Source organism: Syngnathoides biaculeatus, chromosome 4 (assembly GCF_019802595.1).
Source record: "Syngnathoides biaculeatus isolate LvHL_M chromosome 4, ASM1980259v1, whole genome shotgun sequence".
Taxonomy (NCBI): domain Eukaryota; kingdom Metazoa; phylum Chordata; class Actinopteri; order Syngnathiformes; family Syngnathidae; genus Syngnathoides; species Syngnathoides biaculeatus.
In genome coordinates this window covers 1257352-1281051 of record NC_084643.1, presented here as the reverse complement: position 1 = coordinate 1281051, position 23700 = coordinate 1257352, and the positions used below count along the sequence as shown (strand labels likewise).

The 23700-nt window shown below is 43.2% G+C and overlaps 2 protein-coding genes across 12 annotated transcripts in view; one reads left to right on the top strand and one right to left on the bottom strand.

Moving 5' to 3' along the window:
• Positions 1–21251, bottom strand: part of LOC133499094 (peripheral-type benzodiazepine receptor-associated protein 1-like) — a 58324-nt gene extending 37073 nt beyond the window's left edge. Inside the window, exons 1-5 of one of the 3 annotated variants that reach the window (XM_061816651.1) lie at positions 21161–21251; positions 20939–21039; positions 19872–20026; positions 19654–19785; positions 6077–6214 (exon numbers count right to left, since the gene is read on the bottom strand). In XM_061816651.1, the coding sequence (XP_061672635.1) occupies positions 6077–6214; positions 19654–19785; positions 19872–19874 (273 nt within the window). In that variant the 5' untranslated portion in view covers positions 19875–20026; positions 20939–21039; positions 21161–21251. Of the gene's footprint in view, positions 1–6076; positions 6215–19653; positions 19786–19871; positions 20027–20938 lie in introns of all 3 variants that reach the window. The other 2 variants (XM_061816650.1, XM_061816653.1) reach the window with 2 other exon arrangements.
• adgrd1 (adhesion G protein-coupled receptor D1) overlaps positions 20493–23700 on the top strand; it is a 57441-nt gene continuing 54233 nt past the window's right edge. For 5 of the 9 annotated variants that reach the window (XM_061816640.1, XM_061816633.1, XM_061816638.1 and 2 more), the window contains exon 1: positions 20946–21048. Coding sequence is in view for 1 of the 9 variants with exons in the window: in XM_061816637.1 (XP_061672621.1) it covers positions 20983–21048 (66 nt within the window). In the remaining 8 variants the exon portion in view is untranslated. Of the gene's footprint in view, positions 20610–20945; positions 21049–23700 lie in introns of those variants that run through there. The other 4 variants (XM_061816636.1, XM_061816634.1, XM_061816635.1 and 1 more) reach the window with 3 other exon arrangements.

Genomic DNA, 23700 nt, shown 5'->3' with positions numbered 1-23700 from the left:
TATCAGTGTAAGAAGTCAAGAAGGGAAAAATTAAAAGAGTCAAAAGAAAATTCCTTCCCTCAATGATAAAGTTGCAATGTGAATATGATTTGGCCACAGACATTCCTCATTTGCACTTTTTCTTTACATTAATTATCTTATAAGAATAAAAGCAAAAAAAAAAACATTGCTGAGCAATAACAACATTAAGGCTCGTCCCGCTTTTGCAAAAATCTGACATCTGACTCCTTCCCAAGACTTTGGAGAGAATATTCTAAATTAAAGTCAAACTCTTTGGAAGGTGTGTGGTTTTTTTTCCAAATGGTGGAAATGAAGTGCAGAAGTTAAGAAAAAGAACTTAATACAAGGTTGGTTGTGGTGTGATTGTTTGGGGCTGCTTTGCTTCTTTGGAACCTGGACGACTTGCTGTGATTGGAACCATGTATTCTGCTCTCTACCAAAACATTTTCAGTCTTGCCGAGTTAAATATTTGTACAAGGAACAGTGGAACAAAATATCTCAGGAGAGACGTGAAAGACTCATTGACAGTTCTCGAAAATGCTTGATTTCAGTTGTTGATGCTGAGTGTGGCCCAACGACATGACCATATATTTTTATTTTTGCCCCTGCTGATGTCACGAATTAAGACCAAGAATAAGCACAACAATTATGTTAAGTCTTTGATGCTCACTGAAGTCACTTCAATTGCGGATGAAACAAAAATAAACAAACAAACGTTTTTTTTTAGTGCGAGTTCAGAGGGATATTTTTCTTGACATACTTGGCCAAATTCCAAATTGTACAGCCTTTGAAATTAGATGAGACTACAGAAAAAATACAGGCACATTCTACAAAAACCAGATCACAAAACGATTGATCGAAGACCTGTGATAGTTACACTGTCAAAACTCACGACAACAACAGCGTTTCATTGTGCCAGACATTCTGACAGTTGGGATGGAGAAACACGTCAAAGTGGCTAAGACAAGTTGTGTAATCAGGGATGGCGTGTCTTCAACAAAACGGGCCTGTGGTTGGATTGTTCATGATCAACATTCAGGTTTCCACAGAACAATTACTTAAGACCTCCAGGAATGAAATTGAGTGTACTGCGTGATTTAGCCTTTGGGGAAATTTGTGTAGTGATAACATTTGAGAGCATTTCAAGGCTGCAGGGCTCTTTATACATTCGCCAAGTGTATGGAATACTCAAATATGAATTGGATCATTAAAAAAAAAAAAAAATTAATGAAGACTGTGTTCGCGTGGGGAGTCCCTGGGTCAGTCAGCAGCCTTTCACCGTCAATAAAGAGGAGTAATTAAATTAGTGGATCAGTGGAGGCCTGTCGTGTGGGCGTCACACAGCTTTAATATCATTAGAAGTGATGTAAACGTGTCGTCGTGCCCCCACCAACGGCGGACCACCCACATCGATAGATTTACAGGACCGAATGTGCATGCAAAAACAGGGAATACTGGCCCAAATGAGGACATGGAATTGCTTCATAACATCAGACATATTGCAAGTTGACATTTAATAATCCATTTATGCATGAGGGATAGCGGCACAATGTCAAACATGATCAACAGCGTCAGCTGTTTGTTCGTTGTGTGAGCAAACCTCTGCTCCATAAAAAAAAAAGACAGATGAGAAACCCTCGCGTGAAAAGCGCACATTCCCCATTATGTGTCCGAATATTAATAAAGTGGAATAAATTATTCATCTGGGCAATTATGGTAGAGTGCAAAAGAATAGATGAGATAAAGTTAACTTAAGTTCTGTTTGCTCAGAGGAAAATTAAAACCCTGACACTGTCTAGAAACTCTTCAGCCTGCGAATGACAATTTTTTCTGGTTGCTTCATATTTATGACCATCACTAAAAGGTGTCTCTGTGTGATGATTCACACCAGCGTCAAAGCCAGTGTGGTCCAAGTCAAGTTGCAGGCCACTCGCTCGCATGAATATTTATGAGAGTAGGAGTTAACCAGGACGGAATGTTCACATCCCATTTTAAGACTTGCCCCTTTGACACCTTGGCTGGTGCAGGGGGACGTTCAAGAGGCTGAGGGATAATTGGACGCTTCCTCAATGAAAGCGCCGGATGAGAAGAGCCTGTGTCCCGATCAAATTCACCGAGATTGTGTCAGACCAGCAGTATGCCTACTGCACTGCTCTCAGTGGGCTCAGAAGACGCAAGTTTAGAAATTCTCACTGCACCGGGCGCATGTCAAATGACACACCTTGGTTGCAGTGAAACTTCTATCTTGCGGCAGACTGGTCTGCCAAATTGGCAAACGCGTGCACTGATATCAGAATATGCGCTTCACCGCCTTTATAGCCATTTATAGAAAAACAGAGCTTTTTGTGTTCAACAACCTCAGCCTGCCAAGTTATCTTCCAAAAGTGTGCTGCATCTTGAAAATATGGTCTGCCGGGTTTTGGTGTTAGATTGGAGAAAATAACATTCCTCTGTTATGAAAATATTAGCTACTCTCAGTATTATTAAATACAGGTGGTCCTCAGTTTATGACGCAGTTTCATTCCAATGGCGGTGACATAAAAAAATATCAAAAACACCTCTCAGCATAATGTATACCATTTCTTACCTTCGCCAATTTGCATATGACTTTAAAACATCATTCGTCAATCCGTTTTCTGAGCCGCTTATCCTCACGAGGGTCGCGGGCTGTCAGCTGTCATCGGGCGGGAAGCATTGTACACCCTGAACTGGTTGCCAGTCAATCACAGGGCATATGACACACTCACAATCTCACATATTTTAGAGTGTCCAATGAATGTACGTTTTTGGAGATGTGGGAGGAAACCGGAGTGGCCGGAGAAAGCCCACACAGGCACGGGGAGAACATGCAAACTGCATACAGGCAGCGCCAGGATTTGAACCCAGGTCCTCAGAACTGTGAGATCAACCGCTCTATAGCTGCCCACCGTACTTTGGTAGAAAGTGTGGTCCAAAAGTTGTAGCCAGTTAGTGTCACACTGAACGATTAACACGTACTTGAATTTTTTTTTATCTTGCAATCCATTATATTTTTCCAATGTTACAACAGACCAATCTGCAGTTAGCAAAGTTTCACACTGCATCCAACACGTTCCCGCTTATTTCAACAAAGGCAATAGCAGGTGTATGGATAGAATACATAATAGATCAGATGAACTTAATGTAAAGGGTGCAGAAAGCTGTGTGGGAGGAGACCTTTACAAGGCTGTCTCCATTTTGATGATTGCATCTCCATCATAGAACAACAGGGCTGCAGGCTAATGTTGCTCGCTGAAGAAGAACATCATGCTCTGTCAGTTTTTCATTACCGTGTCACTCAGTCCTCCAGTACAAAGGACCGTGCAATGTCGGTAATTACAGACACTACGCCAGTTTTTCAGGATGCATAACCATCTGTTTTCGCACTTCAGGGAACTAATAATATCCCCTCCAACCCATCCACCATCTCCTCGTTTCTGCTGAGTAGTCCACGTCCCCGCTGACTGAGGAGTGCAAAAAAATAAAAAATAAATACAAGTAAATAATGAAAAAAACCCCATCATAATAACACAGCAAGATGAACAGCAACCAAAATAATCCAAGCAATACCACGTGTACAAGGGTGCAGCTTTCTTCAGAGATTACTTCCCTGAGAAAGTCTTGAAAGATCAACATTTCTGCGTGTTAATATTGTTCTTATCACTTATTAACATAATTCCATGCATCGTTTCAACCATGTCATCGCCATTTTTCATTCTGAGAACAAACTTTGCACCATGGCCTCAGCTACTGAGACAAGACAAGCAACTATGCAGCCATGATCACAGCTCACAAGATTTCAAATCAACCAATCAGGTTTGTCAAATTTCATCTCTAGGTGCATCCAATCACATGACACTGAGGCAATGCCCATATTCTATCCATTAATTTCCGATAGCACAATAGACTATACATTGGGCAAGAGTTTACGCACCTTAAATTGGTTGGCAGCCAATTGCAGGGCACGCATAAATAAACCAGGCAGATCACCACACCGTGCTGTGCTGTTTAAACGTTTTTAACAGGATTTTGTCACACTGCCATTTCTGTCATCACAGAATCTGTCAGCCAATGACATTCTTCCAGCCACTGTGACACCCCCAATTGAAGGCTTTGCTGGTAATGCAATCAGCGTCAAAGTGTTCAACAGCCATCCAAACAAGACGCTACAACGCTAACTCATGATTCCACTCTGCCAGATCAAGTTTGTGTCACTTTCCTTGTTCCTGAGCTCTCTGAACCGTGAATTAAGTGAAATTTGAACATTTTCTGAGCTGCCCTCTGTGGATGACGGACCACTTTATGGAAATGATGGAACACTTTGGCCCAACACAAATTTCCCATCTTCAAAGCCAGACCCTCTTATTGTGAAGTGAACTGCACGGTGTACTGGCTTTGATTTGACCTGTTACAGTTAAAGTTCTGAAATTTTTTTCATGAATACGTTTTCCCACCTTTACGGTAATTGCGTGCTAGCACTTCTTCACCACACCCGTGCAGGCTTTTAAAATTAAAATGCAAAGATGTAGCAATGAAGCTCAAATTACTTACGAAGCAGCCACGCTGTTTGCCCCTCTGCTTCTTGCACACGTTGATGTGATGTATTAAACAACAAGATTGAACTCATTCATGTCTGTATTACATCGGCCAGCAAGTTTCCTCTTCCTTCGAGGAGAAGAAAATACAGCAAATGCCTGTTTGTGAAGTGAATTATTGCATAGTCGTGTTTAAAATCACATCATGGCTTGTGATTCACACTGGTCTATTTGAACGAGATGCAGCTGAGCCCTGACGAAACATTGACAAGCTAATCATCAAGTAGTTATATAACAAGCAGGTGGGAAATTTATACATAAACCCCATTTTTGCCAGCAGTCACAATGAGTGGCGCTAAGCTCAAAGCCATACGTGGAGACCACAGCTGGTAAAACATTGCAAAAGTTTCAAACACAGCCCTTTGACACTTGTCAAAGTATTTCATAAATTGGCCTGAGAACCAAATCTAAAACCGGGTAAAATACACAATCATGCTTCCATAATTTCAGAGGACAATCATTTCTATGAACATAACCTTCAGCCTGATGTGATGGCAGCAGTTCCACGATGCAACACGTATTTTTTTCTTAGGAATAACACTGCAGAAATATCACCACAGCATGAGAAATACACAAACGCTCACGCCGCTCTGCAAGTATCACACTGGGGCGCGATGGATTCCGCTCATTCGTGAGGAAGCAAAGACGGCCAGGAAACCCAAAAGTATTTGCGAGCAGCCTGAAGAAAGCCTGATGAGGATGAGGGGGTGTCAGTGCTGCAAAGATGCTAACCCTTCATTACTGTTAAACAACATGGCCACAAGTGACCCCATCCATTCAAATAGACTCCACGATGGGACAAATTGTAAATTTGCAGTCCTCACCACATGATCTCCGAGTGTCTCAGCATTTCACAGAAATTATTATTATTTTTTTTTTATTAATAGCATTCATATCTGGCTTTTCTGAGGCTTATCCAGGAGGCTTTTCCCTTGGGGAAATATTGAGCCAAATTAATTCCAACCACCAGATTCAAGCTAAGATCATTCATAACAAACCCAAGGAAGAAAGTAATTAATATGTCATTGTACTTATAAGTCAATGCATTAAAAAGTATGGAAAAAATCTTAATATAACTAGCTTGATACTGTCCGTGTGTGCGGGGAGCATTATGTGCAAAATGTACTCTACAAACAACCTAAAAATAAATGCAACACTCTCACAACAATTTTTCCATATTTGAAGTAAACTAAATATGTATAGACTCAGTGAGTAGATAAATGTGTTTAAAAATAATAATTTGGTAGTACAACAGTTGAGATCCCTGCATTACAGAGAGTTGTTTTATCGTGACCATTTCTGTGTAATTACGGTATTCTGATCTTTTTTCAGCATCTGGATATGTCAGTTCTTTGAAAAGTTAAGCAAAAAAAAAAAAAAGAAAGAAAACAAGAAAGTATTGCATTCCGATTTGTATTGCGTCTCATCCACATCATCAACAAGCGTTAAGAAGGTGAGCTAACCAGCAAGCTGTGTTTTCGCCTGTGGCTGCTCAGGATGTCCGGGTTGAGCCCGAGGGCTGCGCCGCTGTTGTCCGGAAGGCCAAGGTCGTCCAAACGCTGCACGCTGGGGACCTGCGGGGGCGCCGCCTCCTTTCTTAGCTGGACCAGACGGGGACACAATGGAAAAGAAATCTATACCTCATTTGTATTTTCACCAGAAGTAGAAATCTATATTCCATCGCCGGTTATCACTGATAAAGTACACTATAATACCCTACATTATACTGTATATTGCCACGAAAAAAAATGTCCTCAATTGAATTAAATAAAATCAAATAGTGAAAGTTCACTGCCGCTGCAACATCCCACCGTGGATAAAACTCAGCTGGCGCTCAAATTTAGTGGATGTTTTGCTGAGTGTTTGCTAGACAAACAAATTGAACAGCCACACACAAGCAAACGATCCTTTGCTGAGATTTACAAGTTCTGCCTGGACTCAAAAGCCTCCACTGAAAAAAGCTTCAAGTGAACTATTAGAAGTGCAAACAAATTCATAATTCAAAATAGTTACTGAAAACACAGCCATTTTTTATGCTTGTTATCTGGTAGTGTCATAAGATTTTATGGGATTAATTAGAATAATGGTCCGGCTACGTTAAGTCAAATTAGGCTTCACGGAGCAATTTTCTTTTTATTTTTAATCATGTGAATAAATGTAAGAACCTTTGATTCGGCTCTTTCGAAGAAAGGAAAATACAAATACAATTGCAATACAATTGCCTCCGGAACACTCTAATCCTGTATTGTGCCACTGCTCCAGAAATGCTGATGTAACAACTGTATTATTAACATGTTTTAATGATTCATAACGCGTAGTGAGGTGAAACCTGATGCAGCTTTTGCACAATAGTGTAACACAACTCGGGCACGACGGGCCAAAGTCTTGTCGTAGCAAACACGGACAACGAGACGTCATTTTACTTGCTCGACTGCGACCAGAAGGCAGCTTCAGTAGCTTGCGTCCAGCCGGGCACTTAAGTCTGAGCTTCCCGTCCGTTCACGCCACCCTGCCGGTGTCACTTGGGTCTCTTTCCTGGCACGGAGGCCACGGCCGCAAAATAACCTTTTAGGTCCGTGCCATCCATTAGTAATGACTATTAATGCAACGCTGCCGTGTGTGCCCGCCACTTACTGGAACGAGCGAAGATATTTTTAGATGCGTGCATGTCCCCAGCTGCACGTGTACGGCTCAGGGCCAATGGGCAGTTCGTGTTTGGTTCTAGTTGCAGAAAGCAGTGCCATAACCTCCGGAACACAAGGCAGGACGTCTGAATCTGTCCCGCCATGAGGCACGGGTCCTGAAGTCCGGGAGTTCCTCTAACTGAGAGGGGTTCTTCATGCTACTAATTTATGAAATCTATACGAATAAAATTGTGCTGTTGGAAGATAGCGAAGGTGGAGCAAGTTCGCATCCAATGGTCGTCTTTTTGAGGTAGACATGCTCGTTGGCGCATTGGGGTCAGAATCAGAATCAGAATTAGCTTCATTGGGCAGGCATGTCTCAAGACATGTTTCCTTTGGGGCTCTGGGGGCAGAATGCTGGATAATGAAATATCTACAAGGATATTTGCACAGAGCAAAACCCCTGCCCACAGATATTCACATAATTTTGCCACCTTATGAAACTCCTTCCACGGGTTTCATGGAATACCAATAACTTGACATTCGAAGTGAAGGAGAAGTGCCATAAAAAAATGGTCACTTTCAAAATGGGATCAGTACAATTTGCTGACAAAATACATAGATATCACATGAATTAGTGACAAGGCAAATCGTATTTGAATAACTGGATGTTTACGGTTCTTACCCCAGAACTGTAAAATGGGGCTAAACGCTGCTGGTGCCTTTCCCATTCCAAAGAGCAAAGAGATGGGGAATTGAACCTGATCCAAGTTGACTGTTCATGGATGAGTGAAAAGATTTTTTTTCGCATGCAAGCACCAGAAGCTACGACAACAGAACACTTTCAGACTGAACGGGAGCGCTTTACTCCATTTTAGGAGGCCACTGCAACTTTGTCTGGACTGCCGACCATCCTCAGACGACCAAGGAAGGTTTTGGTTTGAAGATTTCAGTGACGTGTACACCACTGGCCGTCTCAAACATTAACAGTCCATCAAAACCGAGATCATTCCGTTTTCATATTGCGAATTATGTCATCCTTCAGATGTTTGAGAATGGGATGCATCATGACTTGCCATTGGGTTTGATCAGAATACATTGTGATACTTATTTTAACATGTATAACATTGACATGCTACATATAACTTAAAGGAAGACTCTCCCCAAAATTATAGGAATAGGACCACACATTAAAAGTTAGTAGATGAGGGTTCAGTGTTTCTTTTAATGCCAGAGTTATCCACAAATTTCACCAAGAAACATCTCGAAATTGGAAAAGTGTTATCGAAATTCCTTTCTCGCTCAGACATTCCAATGAGCCCGGCTGGGGAACTGACAGCCGATCAGCGTTTGCCACGCCTACATCGCTTGCTGTTGTGACACCCCATTGTTCGTGGATACGTTTCACTGAACAGAAAACGTCCACTATCTGGCATTTTGTGGCCAATTTTAGTGAAAAATAATTACAAACAAACCAAAAATAGTTGTACAATGTTCAAGCCTGTGCGCTTGAGCCATAATACACACAGGCGGAACGTGACGTGCTGGAGAGGGGGCGTGGCAATAACAACGAACAATAGTCCCATTATATGGACCGCGGAGATTTGTTTGATGCTTTTCTGAGGAGTTGGTTTCGATGTAGAGGATGTACAGCAGGCGTGGCCAGACTTTTTTTTACCCCTAGTTGTACTTTTCAAGCAGCCAGCTTCTCGTGATCGACCGGTGGCGGGGATGGCGGGAGGGGGGTAAGGGGGGATTTCCACGTGCGCATTGCCGTAAATAGTAACCAGGAAGTGTTGTGTGCTTACACGTATATATCCATCCATCCATTTTCTTAGCCGCATGATTGTCGTAGGAGTGCTGGAGCCTATCCCAGCTGTCAACGGGCAGGAGACAAGTTTACATGTCTCCGTGTCATGGGGAGAACATGCAAACTCCACACACAGAGGTCTGGGATTGAACATCTGCACCACTGTGCCGCCTCGTAAAGTATGTTGTTGCTTATACAGTACCACCACGAGAGGCTGTAACTAAGCGGCTAATGACCAGTAATGATTAGATGCGTGCAAATTTCCCCAGCTGATGAATGAGCCTCAACTGTGACAGTCACAGCTTTATCTTGTCAGGTTGACCCCACGGGAGGTTAAAGAAGGACGAATTTAGGTCCGCTTTCTCATTTTGTTGCAGTTTGGTGCAGAACACGTCGGCATTTTGGCTTAGCCAGAACGAATGGTCCGCAATGCTAAGCACAGGTGATGACTGGGGCAGAGTCTGGATCTCAAAGCTGGCACATATCCAGATTTTGCTTGGATTTCTAAAATGTTCTTCATTTTTTTTTTTCAATGAATGTCCCAAATATATGTAATAATAACATTACTTCACATTGGAGGGTTTATTGTACATATTAATTTTGGGGAGAGTCTTCCTTTAAAGCCTTTCCTACACTCTTACAAACATTTCATATGTTCTTGAACACAGTTGTTTCTTCTATGAAATATGTGGTAATGATTTTTTTCTCTTTTTTTTGTTACATTTGTGATATTTTAGGATACTGGGCATTTATTTTACACCAAACAAATTACAGCATATACTGGAAATCTCACAATATGGTGCATTATGCATGATGTGATCATGAGAAAAATTTGCAATGCGCCGAATCCGTAAGAGGTGAATTGCAAAGTAGCGACGGGACAGTGTACACTATTTAGCAGAGGTGCGGACTCAGGTCACATGCTCGGGATTCTCTCGAGTCATAAATTTTGATGACTTTTGCCTGGAAACTGCGTTAGAAGGCACTTGAACTCGAACCCGTTGACTTAAAAAGACTCGTTACTTTGACCAAGCATTGATAAACCAACTTTTCATACCTTTCTCTAATTTCAACTGTACATGCAACTCACTACTTTATTGACGGAATTCATGTCAATTGTCAACGTGATATTGGAGATCTGAACGATTATTCATGACACTGACTTATCCCCACACCACGATTGCTTAACCTATTGCTACTTCTTATTATCTTTAAACAGTTCATGTGTTGGCCAATCTTTCACGCATGACCTAAAGTGATGGTTTATTATAAAACAACGACCCTAAAAAAAGTACAGCTATAAGAAAAAAGCTAAATCACTCCAGCTTGTTTTACAAGTTCTTCGTGTAATTCCCAGCACGTGGGCATGTGGTGGTCTGGCCAGAAGGAGGCGAGACAAACCCCACAGAGAATTCTTGCATAAAACAATCTAGCAAGCCCCATTACGCTGCTAACGAAGATAAATCATAGCAAACAGAATAACAGCCGCCACCGTGTGCAGTACAGTGGAGGCCAGCTTTTCCCTGTTAATCCACTGTGAAATTCCGCTCGATCGGGACATTAGCATCAATTACGGCCCCACATAAACACATAGCATTAACTCCAGAGCACATTAGCTTTCAATTAATCATCCCCAAAGTTAAAAGTGGGGTGGAGCAGCAACTTTGCCTCATATTAACCACCCTGGGTCTCCGTGCGAAGGCCTGCCTGCCGATAATGCGTTATCAAAGAATGCAATTAACCTCCAACGGGTAGCGTGACCCCGTGGACCAAGCCGGCGACCTCAAGAGGATGCTGCTCGCGCTGTTTTGGCGTCTGAGGGAGACACAGGTGGTGGTTGCCTGTCACCAGTTTGCAAAATGCAAAGAAAAAGGGAATCAAAGCAAAAGACAGAACCGGATGACAACCGATACATAAAAACAAGGACGCAGCGCGTGCAACCTGGAAGTAGACGGAAAGACAAACAATGCAACTTGACGCTGTGTCTGAACTTTCGGAGTTAAGCAAATTCCGTGCAAAGGTAAATACTGAACAATTATTTCCTAAATACGACAATATGGGTTAGATCATCCCAAGTCCCCAACACTCTCCAAAAATTAGCCAACAACGCTAATTGACAGCATCCGAGGCAAACGAGCTCTGCGGTCACATGATCGCGTTACTATGGAAGAAAGAGAACCCTACGTAGTCTCAAATCTACGAAGCTGCATTCACAATGCCGTACAGTGACATAGATAAGCACGAGAAATTCCAATGAGCTGATTTCAGGCCGCTCGACGGAGAAACAAGAGGCCTCAGGGATGCGGGGGACCTTTTGAGGCATCCCAAATACTGGAAAAAGTGGGTTTGGTAAAATACGGCAACTTTCAGGGATAATTTGAATCGTGTGTTGCAGAAAGTCTTGGGAGCCCAGACCTCAGAACTAAAAAATAAATTGGTCCAAGGACCGATTCTAAAATTTGGAAGACAAATTCCACATTTTTTTTGATTCGTGTTATTTTCCTGTAGGTATATCAATACTTCCATTAGCATACACCTTGAAATAGTCCTTACATCGATTTGATCGGCTTGACCGCTATCAGCTGATAATTGGCATTTTGAGGATGACTGGAACAAAAACACAGATCATCACTGATCGACTCCGCAAGACATTTACACCATGAGATGTAATGTACAGTATGTTGGAATCCAAAACCTAGTTTTTTTTTTTAGCCTTGTCCCAAGTCTTTTGATGGGGTACTGTAAATATCTGACCAGCAACAAATTAATTTTAAAAAATAAGATAAAACATGTCAGCAGTGCAGCAAAGGCAACACGTCTGAGACAGCCAATATGTAATGAATGCCTGGATCAGACTACAAGGCAAATGTGCTCTTTCCCGATTGCACAGCAACAGATTCCGCCAATAAAATCGCATTCCGTCTGATACCATAACTGGGATTTAGCTCGTCAACGCTAACGTGACTGGATACACACGTTACCGTGGCGAAGACAACAACACTGATTTGCAAATGTTTTGTGTTGGATTTAAAAGAAGAAGATGGGGAAATACATGCGGTGCTGGTGGTCTAGCGCTAGGACTTCGGTGAAAAAAAATGTCTGTGTTATGTCGAGCATGTCAAATCGTCCTCTCAGGTTTCGGTGTGTGTGAAGCCATTTAATTACAATAAAGTAATTTAGTTACAGTGAGAACCAATTATTTCTCTTATATTTTTATTTTAGTTTGACTGGACTGATTAGAATAGACTGTTTTTGACTAATGCTTTTGCATATACCGGAGTTACACAAATGTTCGTACGACTCGTAAAAGTGACGCATGATGGCTAAAAAGACTTTGGAAAGTTATCGGTGCTCATTAGATGTTTCAAGAAAACGTTACGACAAGAAGTGTCCTTTGATCGACAATATCGACCCACGTGCCTTGGAGAAACACAAATGGAGCACACAAATGTGGGCGTCGGTAACCTATCCAGACATCGTCCGCTATCTCTTCTTCTCGACAAGCGCTTATACCGTGGACCAACTAAAGCATTACAAAGGTCTGGAGTCCTACAACCAATTCATCAATGGCTGGGTTCGTCATGCGGCGGTATCTATTGTAAGCACACTGCGAAGGTTAGTGTACCGCACAATGGAATTTAAATATGTACCGCGTGATTATAGTCAGCGTTTGGTTAAATTATGTTGATTGTACCAACGAAAGAGGTGTAGATTATTATTTTTGTTTTTGTTACCGAGAGGTCGAGAGAGAGAGAGAGGTTCGACCGGGACGAGTCACAAGTGGAGCCCGCACCTTTTTCTCCACTTCCACGGCTACATTTTTAACTCAACTCACAAAACAGCTAGACCCGTTTTTGCAAATTAATGAAAATAAAACAGAAAATACAGATTTTGGAGACATGCATTTCATTCACACACACGAGTATTGTGCTTTGCTGCCAGATCGGCTCTGCTAATCCACAGTTGTCGCCGTTTGGTTGCTAACTTGTCCGTTTTCTCGCACTGGTTCTTGATCACAGCTGGCAGTCGAAAGAAAGACGCTTTACAACGCCGTCTGGGTAACCGATAACATCACAGTGCGCCCCCATTCATACGCCTTTCTAAAATGATTCCTGGACTTAGTTACGTGTGTTTACGTGAATTCAGCAAACCAAGATGGCGCCCGCGTTCTAAATCGGAAGGTGTGTGCCGCCAGTCGAAAACATGTCTATACATGAACTGACACGCGTATACAGTAAACGAATAAATCATATAAATGGACACATTGCTCCATCTTGCGATCGGTCGTAATTTTTTTATTTATTTAACACGGTGATCGTGCTCACAAATCCTGATCGTGTTATACCCACCAATGAATATGAACTTTCTAAAAGTCGATCATCTCTGATCAGCCAGATGTAAAATTGTTTATTGTGGCAGCACGAAACAAGTCCGACATCATCCCCAACCCAGGAACTCTGCAAATCATTTGAACAGGCCTGAGGGTGACGTGCAGGACATGATATCAATTTGCCCGACACCGCTTGATTTTTCAGCGCAATTGTGCAACACAAAGATGCGCAAACATGCATTCTTTTGTCCAGTTGAAAGGATGGATGCCAAAGGGTGCGTGGACGGAGACACATGTGCAATTATGTTTGGAGGCTTTGCAATTCCGGTCTTATAAAGCACAAACGTACAATGCACAAATCTTCCCTAGCAGGGGAATAGCCCGAGGATACGACAAGCGAGAGTGCTAAAGCCTCGCTTGCGCCGTCAAGCACGCCAACGTCCGACAATCCGTCCGAGCGACGTGGCTGCTAACGATGATAATGCACTTTCGCTCTGCTGTCACGGAGCCTCGCGCAAAAGCATCTCTGGAGCCCTTTCCCAGTGAAGATAGTGTTACGTAACATCGCGCCAGCCCTGCTGCTCATCTCACTCCAGCCTCACACCGTGGCTCACGTGCTTTATCCAGGCCACGTTCCGGCGCCAGCAGCAGCGGCGTTCCAGCTGTTACTACGAGCCGACCCGCTTCAGCACATGCAGCTACAACGTCCGCCGATGCGCGGTCTTTCTACTAGGAGCTCTCCAATAACGGGACGGAGCTCTTCATGCATCATTTCTGGATCGGCCGCATGATGTATAAATGTCGCAGTCGAGCATTTGGAATGAAATCCAATGGGAATGATTGATGTGTAATAACATTGACCCCGTTGCAACTGAAATATCAAGCATAACCTTGACTTATGTGGTTCACACACCGCATTTTACCACCTTTGACATAGTATGTACATTGCCAAAATGGTAAATACTACTGTATATACACTCCAGGTCCAAGTGCGGGATTCTGATTGTTTATCCTCGTTAACGTGTACATTTCCATTGACCCATTTCTGGTGTCACTTGTTTTTTACATTCACTGAAACCATAAACCAATCAGTAATGTGAAATGCGATACATTAATTTGCTGACTTAGACTGGCCAAACTCCAAACCGAGGAAAAACAAAATTCAGATATTTTTTTCATTCATTTTTGTGTGTGTGTGTGTGGTCAATGGATTCTTTGTGAGTTATTCATTAGCAGGAACCAGTAAAAGTGTGGCACACTTCCCAAGGAAGGTAGTAATTGGTGAGGAATCATATCGGGATAAAGACAAGGAAAGATGCCTTGAATTTCCAAGTTTTGCCAACTGGGTTACGAGCATCGACATGAAATTCATGTTAGGGTAGCTCAATTAGATCACATTATTTGAAATTAATTCTCAACGCAGTACGAAATTTCGAAAGCACATTTTATTTGCAGGTGAGTTTGTTTTCCAGGTGTCATTTTTTTTTTAATTTAGATTAAAAATACTGTAGCTTCAGTTACTACATTTTTCTTGTGATTACTGTTGTGGTGTAGATTTATATATAAATATTTGTTTATTTTCTAGAATTTGTTTTTGCAGTTGAGGTGCAGGTTTTGCTCACCCAAGAGACAGTACTGCATCTAGTTCAATTATATTCATTTACTGGTATATAGTTCCTGGTTCCTTCAAAATAGATGGCCGTAATCAGCGTGAAATTCGCCATGGAAGATGATTTGAGGATCGTGTTGATGTCGGTAGCAACGGTGGCAACGTACCGTGGCGCCGTCAGGCTGACTGATTTCACTCGGGAACAGCAGATAAAGAAGATATGCGCATTTAATATATACTACAACATTTTGAAATGGAGAGTCAATGATGGAGTAGTGGTACACAAGCCTGCCTTTGGTGTTGTTGATTCCCGCTCAGTGATGGTTTTCGAGATCGGCCCTGTGACTGATTGGCGACCAGTTCGGGGTGTAAGTCCGCCTTTCGCCTGAAGCTAGCTGGGATAGGCTCCAACTTTCCTGCAACCCTTGTGAGGATAAGCGACTTGGATCATGACATGACATGACAAGACATTTCGACATGTGAGCTTTAGTTCCCCTTTTGAGGCAACATCTTCTGAAAAATTGACTGTTGTTTGGCTCTCTCTGCCAACATCCCCTCATTTGTGAAATCAACAAAACGAATAAATCTTCCTGTCCGAGTGAGCCCTCCTGCAACTTCGCCCCACGATTGCGTAACAGAAGGACTAATTGACTTTCATAACAACACTCACGTCACGTTTCTCTCCGATGACATGAGCGAAGATCCGTGGCCACTTTCAAGACACTTCCGGAGCTCGGTGCTGTGATTTAAAGTCCAAAAGGGTAAGCAGAGCTGCAGTGTGAGCATCGATTAGCATTCACTAACAGTGAAGCCACCATTCACTTGTTGTCTTTGGGTTTTTGTTCCCATCTGGTGCCACATTCTCACATCTGACGAGTCATTTGGCGGATAAGTTAATTAGTTAATCCACCCATCCATTTTCTGAGCCGCTTATTCTCATAAGGGTCGTGAGAGTGCTGGAGCCAATACCAGCTGTCATAGGGCAGGAGGCGGGGTACGCCCTGAACTGGTTGCCAGACAACAGTCGCACTCACTATCACACCTTGGGACAATTTAGTCTCCAATGAATACATGTTTTTCGGAAGAAACCGGAGTGCCCAGAGAAAAGCCACGCAGGCACGAGTAGAACATGCAAACTCCACACAGGTGAACCCCGGACCTTAGAACAATCACCTTAATTCTTTCAGCAAGACAAAAAAAAAAAAAAAAATTATTCGTCCCAGCTTTGCTTTTTCAGTCATCTAAAGAATTTTTTTCCACACCGACGGAACCTTATTCAACTTATTTCAGAGCGAACGTTAAAAATACGAGACCGTCTCTCTCCTTTGCGAGGGGAAGATAAAAGCCGCTGGCTGGCAGCTCGGGCACATCCTGCGAATGATGAATGAGCATGGCTGCTCGTCAAGGTGCGCAGGAGGAGGAGGGGCGACGGCGTCAATGGGAACTCGTCACCCCACAACTTGCTCATATTTCAGCAATACAGTAGTTGCGTCCAGATTGACGCCTCTGAATTTGGATAACGGTTCTTACGAGTTACAGACAACTTCTGGCCACATGAACAAGTGAGCGGATTTTTCCACTGGTAAGCGATTTTTGTGTGCTTCGACAGATTCTCACGTGGTTTTATATATTGCGGAAAAATGCTGTGCATGTAAAAATGTAATCATAGCACATTCAGAAGTGCAATTCTATGCAATAATTCTCTGCAACGGTGTCATGCAAAGTGACACAAACACACAGCAACACCTTTTTTTTTTTTGTGACCCACAAACAAAACGAGTAACCCAAGAAGTGCGGGATGGTTCATGTTCTACCGGGCTGCACCATTGATTTTGCTGGTCTGGATTTATATGTCCAATTTATTAATGCAACTTATCTTCAGACCTGAGAGAGAGAGGGCGAGAGAGAGAGAAAGAATGCCTCTTGGCAGGCGAGGCGGTCTCAACTGGAGCCGACGCTAAGCCCCCCGAATGACATTCGAACATCCGTGGACATGAAAACATCCAAGAATTATTTCAAACTTGGGGCATGGTCATTATGATAAGGAGGAACACAAACACGGAACAACTGAATGGATACTGCATGCAAATGAAATTCAATGTCCTCTGGATCTACTTCAGCCAACCCGAAAAAAAAAAAAAAGGTAGTGTTCACCAGCTAAGTGAACGGGCAGTCGAGTAATTTCCACGATCTTAATGTTACAAAATGTGAGAGCCCGAGTATTTACCCCTCAGCAGCAGCTGCAGCTCTGCAATTCTGCAGCAAAGCAAGCAACACACAAACCCCAGATTGTAGTAAAAAAAAAAAAAAAAAACAAACAAACAAACGAAAACAGCAGACGGCAAACGTTGCCGTACCTCAGCAGCAGCAGCAGGAGCAGCGTCGTGGCAGGTGTGTCCCACAGGGCTCCAAGGACGGGGACACCAGCAACAAAATGATGGCTATGGCAGCTGTGTAGCATAAAATGGTTCATCAGTGCATGGCAGGAAGAAGCACAGCCGGGCAGTGCGGACAGAGGGAGAGAGAGAGAGGAGGAGGAGGAGGAGGAGGAGGAGGAAGGGAGGAGAGGAAGAGAGTCAGCCAGCGAGCATCATTCAGCTCCCACTGCCTCACTTGTGCAGCGCACGTCAACACGCCCCCTTTCTCGCTCTGCTCTCTCACTTTCTCACGCATTTAGTCGCACACACGCCAGCGCGCAAGGGGGTGCAGAGGCAGCGCAGCCCACGGTGGCGCTGAGCGGTTTTCTCCACGGCCACATCTCACTCTAGCATGAAGCCGTCACGCGATACTCGGGCCCCGGGGCCTTCCGTCCTCCGCCGCAGCGATCGTTTGAGCTTCTTCCGCGACCCCGTCGCCCCTTCATCCCATTTCGGTGCGGAAAATACGCCTGACCTCGTCAACGGGTCAGAAAGCCGCAGAGGTTTTCCGCCGATGACCCCCAGGGGGTCAAACCGATCCGCCGTCACGAACAACTGGAAACATCAAGTGAACGATGAAGAAATGAAATGCAGAAGAGAATGAAGCGGGAAGATTTGGAAGATGCTCTTTTTCACACTGTGGGGCAAAGTGAAGGAGAGCGGTGCCACATGACTGCCCTCAGTGGCCGACGAGAGAACTGCATTTGTTGGAGGAAAAGCAAGGCCAGCGGCCTAAAAGAAACATGGCGTCCTTCGTGAGTATGCATGGCAACCGGGAGGCTTCCTTCCCGCCCCCTCCAGCCAAAGTCTCTTAGCAAGCTATCAAACAGCGGCCGTTCACGAGTACAACTCACAACACGCGAGCTCCAGCAGAAAACAAAAATAGCCAAAGCACGAGTCTGGGCGAGCGTTTTGCTTTCACTGCAAAAGTTTGATCAGCTAGCCGTCGGCGTACTATGGAGCTGAATTCCGAGACAAAATTAAATTCTGAATCTTTTGGCTCCCTCGTAAAACATCAATTGTTCGTGAAATATTTTGGGTAAAGTTACGAAACGCCTCTTAATAGATTTCACTTATTGCGGGGGTGGTCCGGAATCAAACGCCTCCAATAAATTAGGGATTACTCTCTTTATTTTAGTCATTTTCCTGATCAACAGTATTTTTGTGACCACAATAATTCAGGCGAACATACTGTAACTCAATTTTGTTGCACGTAGAGTGAAATGACACTGATTAATATATATATATATATATATATATGAGTTTATAGTGGCACGGTGGGTGAGCTGGTAAATCCTTGGCCTCACAGTTCTGAGCACCCGGGTTCGATCCCAGCCACGCCTGTGTGGCGTTTGGATGTTCTCCCCGTGGCTGCGTGGGTTTTCTCCAGGCACTCTGGTTTCTTCCCACATCCCAAAAACATGCAATTAATTGGACACTCAGAGGGAGAATTGGGGGGGTTATGATCCTAAATTTGTTACCCATGAGGGACGTTTCATTAGAGGTCACAATCATAGCAGAAAACCTTTGCCTTGAAACAACCCTGACACATGTGCACAAACTTTTGCACCGCCGCTAACAAGCCACTGCGGCTACACGATGGACTCAAACAAACGAGCTCCCTTTTGCAACGCACCAAAATACCAGTATTCATATATTACAGTCGATTACAGCAACAACAAATATTAACTGGAAGTTGTCGATTTTTTTTTTCCTGTTGATTTAGGACAACTTTGCAATCAATCAATTTCTCTTGTTCAGGTCAGTTTTTTTATGCCAAGTTGTTCACTGTTTATTTAACAAATGTTATAAACGTCATTTCCTGCAAATTGAACAGTACACATTGATAAACGTAAGAACCTTTCAATTAGATGTCATCATTGTTCAAAGATCAGGGCATGAGCCTCTTTTTTTTTTTTAATTCAAAAGAGAAAATACCTTTACATAGAAACAAAGCCCTAAAAATAACAAAAGATGACCATAGTTGGAAAAAGTTAACATATTGTAAATGAAGAAAAACCAACGTGATATCTGTAGAATTCTAAGACAATAAATAGTTGCTGACCATTGCTACTTCTTGTTATCCAGAATTGAATTGTGATGAGAGCTAAATTACATCAGTTTTGCCGAGTGAATCCAAAAGCTGGCACCGAAGGAGGTTGCCCGAGTTCGTCCGCACGCCGGACCGCGAAGGGTTAGGACCGACGCCGGGACGTGTCTCTGGCCGTCCGCGAGCGACCCCCGGCTCACCTTGGCCGTGCTCGGCGTCTGCCCGCTCCTCTCGGCCGAAGGCGAACTTTGTCTCGGGCTCACGACATCGTCCCTCTGAGACTCTTTCAGGAGTTGCTCCACCCTGCAAGACTTCGGCCACCCCAGTGACCCCTGGGGTGAAAAGGAAGGGGTCATAAAAAAAGAACGAGCCCAGCGGCGGCCATCGTGCTGCAGATTGTCTTCAGCGAGTCACCTACCATGTCGCGGCAGTTTGCATGCCAGCCCCAACGCTTGCGCTGGGTGCCCGGGTGATGTCATAACTTCAGATTATAAATATCTGTATCCAGCGGAGTTACATAATAAATGGATGTCGGATTATTGTCGGGACACACAGACAGCGCAGACTGCACAGCTGGCACAGGAAACACATGACATGGAAAAAAAAAAGAAAGCTAAATTAAATGTTACCTCGCTTGAAATGTCAAAAATGTTTTCTTCTGATCTGATTTTTACCGTTACTGTGTTGTTCGTGAAATCAAATAATAATCACGAAGAGAGAGTTGTTGAAAATGAGCTTTGACAAATGTACATTATTTTGACAGCAGTCATTCAGCATCTTATTAATTGAAGGGGAAAGAATCATTCACACAACATTATACTCATGGTAAAATACAATGTTTACAATTCAGGAGAGACCCAAAGAGCAGCATCTGTCAATCAACCTAGGTCTTAATCCATCCATCCATTTTCTTCGCCGCTTATCCTCACGAGGGTCGTGGGGAGTGCTGGAGCCTATCCCAGCTGTCAACGGGCAGGAGGCGGGGTACACCCTGAACCGGTTGCCAGCCAATCGCAGGGCACATACAGGCGAACAACCATTCACACTCACAATCACACCTACATGCAGACTCCACACAGGCGGGACGGGGATTAAACCCGGGACCTCAGAACTGTGAGGCCAACGTTACCAGCTGCTCCACTGTGCCACCCTCAACGTAGGTCTTGATTTTTACTATAATTTTCATTATTATATTACTGTATATTTTTCTCAGACCACGATGAGAAATTGATATGACTCAACATCAAGTAGTACTGCGTGTATGGAAACATGCCTTTGGACATCAGCGTCACGCACACTTGTGAGCTCAGGAGGTTTCGAGTCGGAATCTCGACTGCGGCCTTCCCGTGCGGACCTCAACTTCCTGCCATTCCAAAATTGTGCACGTGAATTCAGATTCGCGACTGCACGACTGCCACAGTAAACCAATCGGTCGATATTTTTGGAAATACATTTTTTTTCTAATTATATAAATTCTGTAATTACCTGACAAGAAAATACAACCCGATCCAGTGCGCCGCCTCTGTAATATGCTTCTTCTTCTGTGGTGCCCACTATCCGCCTCTGCCCTGTTGTGCTGTCTTCTTCTGGGAGAGGTGGGTGACCGTGTTTATGTTATATTATCCGTTTATAATGCGTTTTTTTTAGTCTCTATATTATCGTTATATCTTTTCCCGTCACATGGTGGGTACATGTCAACAGACTCACTTATAAAACTGGCATTTTCAAACAGTCGAGGATCTCAGACATGACGCTGTGACAAGCCGAAATGACTTCCGGGTTGCCGATCGTATCTTTATTTTCTTTGTGGAGCACAAAATTTTACAGTTTCTTATGTTTATTCCGTCCGATATGTTTTTTTGTGTTTCACCGCGTAGTCACGGACCCCTTTTGTACAATTTTCCTCTGGGAGAGAGGAGGTCGAGCGGACAGTCTTAAATTTATACGGAGGTTTTTCCTGATTATTATTCCATCAGAATAAAATGAAATCATCCCCTAAAAGGTCCCGGTGTCACATCTTTCTTCGAACCGACAACACGCAGAAAACCACCCGTCACAACATCAGTGGTGCCCTGGCTTCCTCTAGGTGTGCGCAAAAGAATCGCTAAATTAAATTAAATGCAAATAAAGCAAAATTCATTTAACCCTTTCCGGGAAGGGGTTCCAAATTTGCAATCGGTTCAATATAAGTGAAAATTTTAAATCCAGAGTATCATTTTTCTGAAAAGTATCAGATTTTTCTCCTTGCAAAATTTTATGTGGTCCAAAGAGGGTTAAACATAAAATAGAGTGCAATATATTAGAATGAAAATACCTATCAACTGATACCAAGAAAATAAAGGGTAAAAAGAATGAATGTACAGGTTAAGTTCAGTTGTGTTTAACTTTGAAGTAGCATTTAATGTTTTAAAACATATGTTCAAACGTAGGGTATCTTAGCGACAATACATTTTAATGAAAGTATGTGCACTTTTTCTATTTGAATTCCATATTTAAGTGCAGTGTTAATGTTGAAATTGTGCATAATGTTTCACAATCTTCCAATCATATTCAATGTTTCGGGGAAATGAAACCTCAGCCTTATTTTTGATTAAGTGATGAGCATCGTGACCTGATGTGGACAAAATGGCCAAAGTAATGTTTTGAAATGATTTCAATATTTATTCACATTTTTCACACTGTTTTATAACATACGTTAAAAGGTACGTTTTCCTAGCAACAATACATTTCAATGAAAGTATGTGCACTTTTTCTATTTGAATTCCATATATAAATGCATTGTTAATGTTCAAATTGTGCATAATGTTTCACAATGTTAGAATAATATTCAATGTTTTGGGGAAATAAAACCTCAGCCTTATTTTTGATTAAGTGATGAGCATCGTGACCCGATGTGGACAAAATGGCTAAAGTCTTCTTCTTCTTCTTCTTTTCCTTTCGGCTTGTCCCGTTAGGGGTCGCCACAGCGTGTCATCTTTTGCCATCTTAGCCTATCTCCTGCATCTTCCTCTCTAACCCCAACTGCCCTCATGTCTTCCCTCACCACATCCATAAACCTTCTCTTTGGTCTTCCTCTCGCTCTTTTGCCTGGGAGCTCCATCCTCAGCATCCTTATACCAATATACTCACTCTCACGCCTCTGAACATGTCCAAACCATCGAAGTCTGCTCTCTCGAATCTTGTCTCCAAAACATCCAGCTTTGGCTGTCCCTCTAATGAGCTCATTTCTAATCCTATCCAACCTGGTCACTCCGAGCGAGAACCTCAACATCTTCATTTCTGCCACCTCCAGTTCAGCTTCCTGTTGTTTCTTCAGTGCCACTGTCTCTAATCCGTACATCATGGCCGGCCTCACCACTGTTTTGTAAACTTTGCCCTTCATCCTAGCAGACACTCTTCTGTCACATAACACACCAGACACCTTTCGCCAGCTGTTCCAACCTGCTTGGACCCGTTTCTTCACTTCCTGACCACACTCTCCATTGCTCTGTATTGTTGACCCCAAGTATTTGAAGTCGTCCACCCTCGCTATCTCTTCTCCCTGTAGCCTCACTCTTCCCCCTCCACTTTTCTCATTCACGCACATATATTCTGTTTTACTTCGGCTAATCTTCATTCCTCTCCTTTCCAGTGCATGTCTCCATCTTTCCAATTGTTCCTCTCCGTGCTCCCTGCTTTCACTGCATATGACAATATCATCTGCGAACATCATGGTCCAAGGGGATTCCAGTCTAACCTCATCTGTCAGCCTATCCATTACCACTGCAAACAGGAAGGGGCTCAGAGCTGATCCCTGATGCAGTCCCACCTCCACCTTAAATTCCTCTGTCACACCTTAGGCACACCTCACCATTGTTCTGCTGCCATCATACATGTCCTGTACTATTTTAACATACTTCTCTGCCACACCAGACTTACGCATGCAGTACCACAGTTCCTCTCTTGGTACTCTGTCATAGGCTTTCTCTAGATCCACAAAGACGCAATGTAGCTCCTTCTGACCTTCTCTGTACTTTTCCACGAGCATCCTCAAGGCAAATAATGCATCTGTGGTACTCTTTCTAGGCATGAAACCATACTGTTGCTCGCAGATACTTACTTCTGTCCTGAGTCTAGCCTCCACTACTCTTTCCCATAACTTCATTGTGTGGCTCATCAACTTTATTCCTCTATAGTTCCCACAGCTCTGAACATCCCCTTTGTTCTTAAAAATGGGAACTAGAAAACTTTTCCGCCATTCTTCAGGC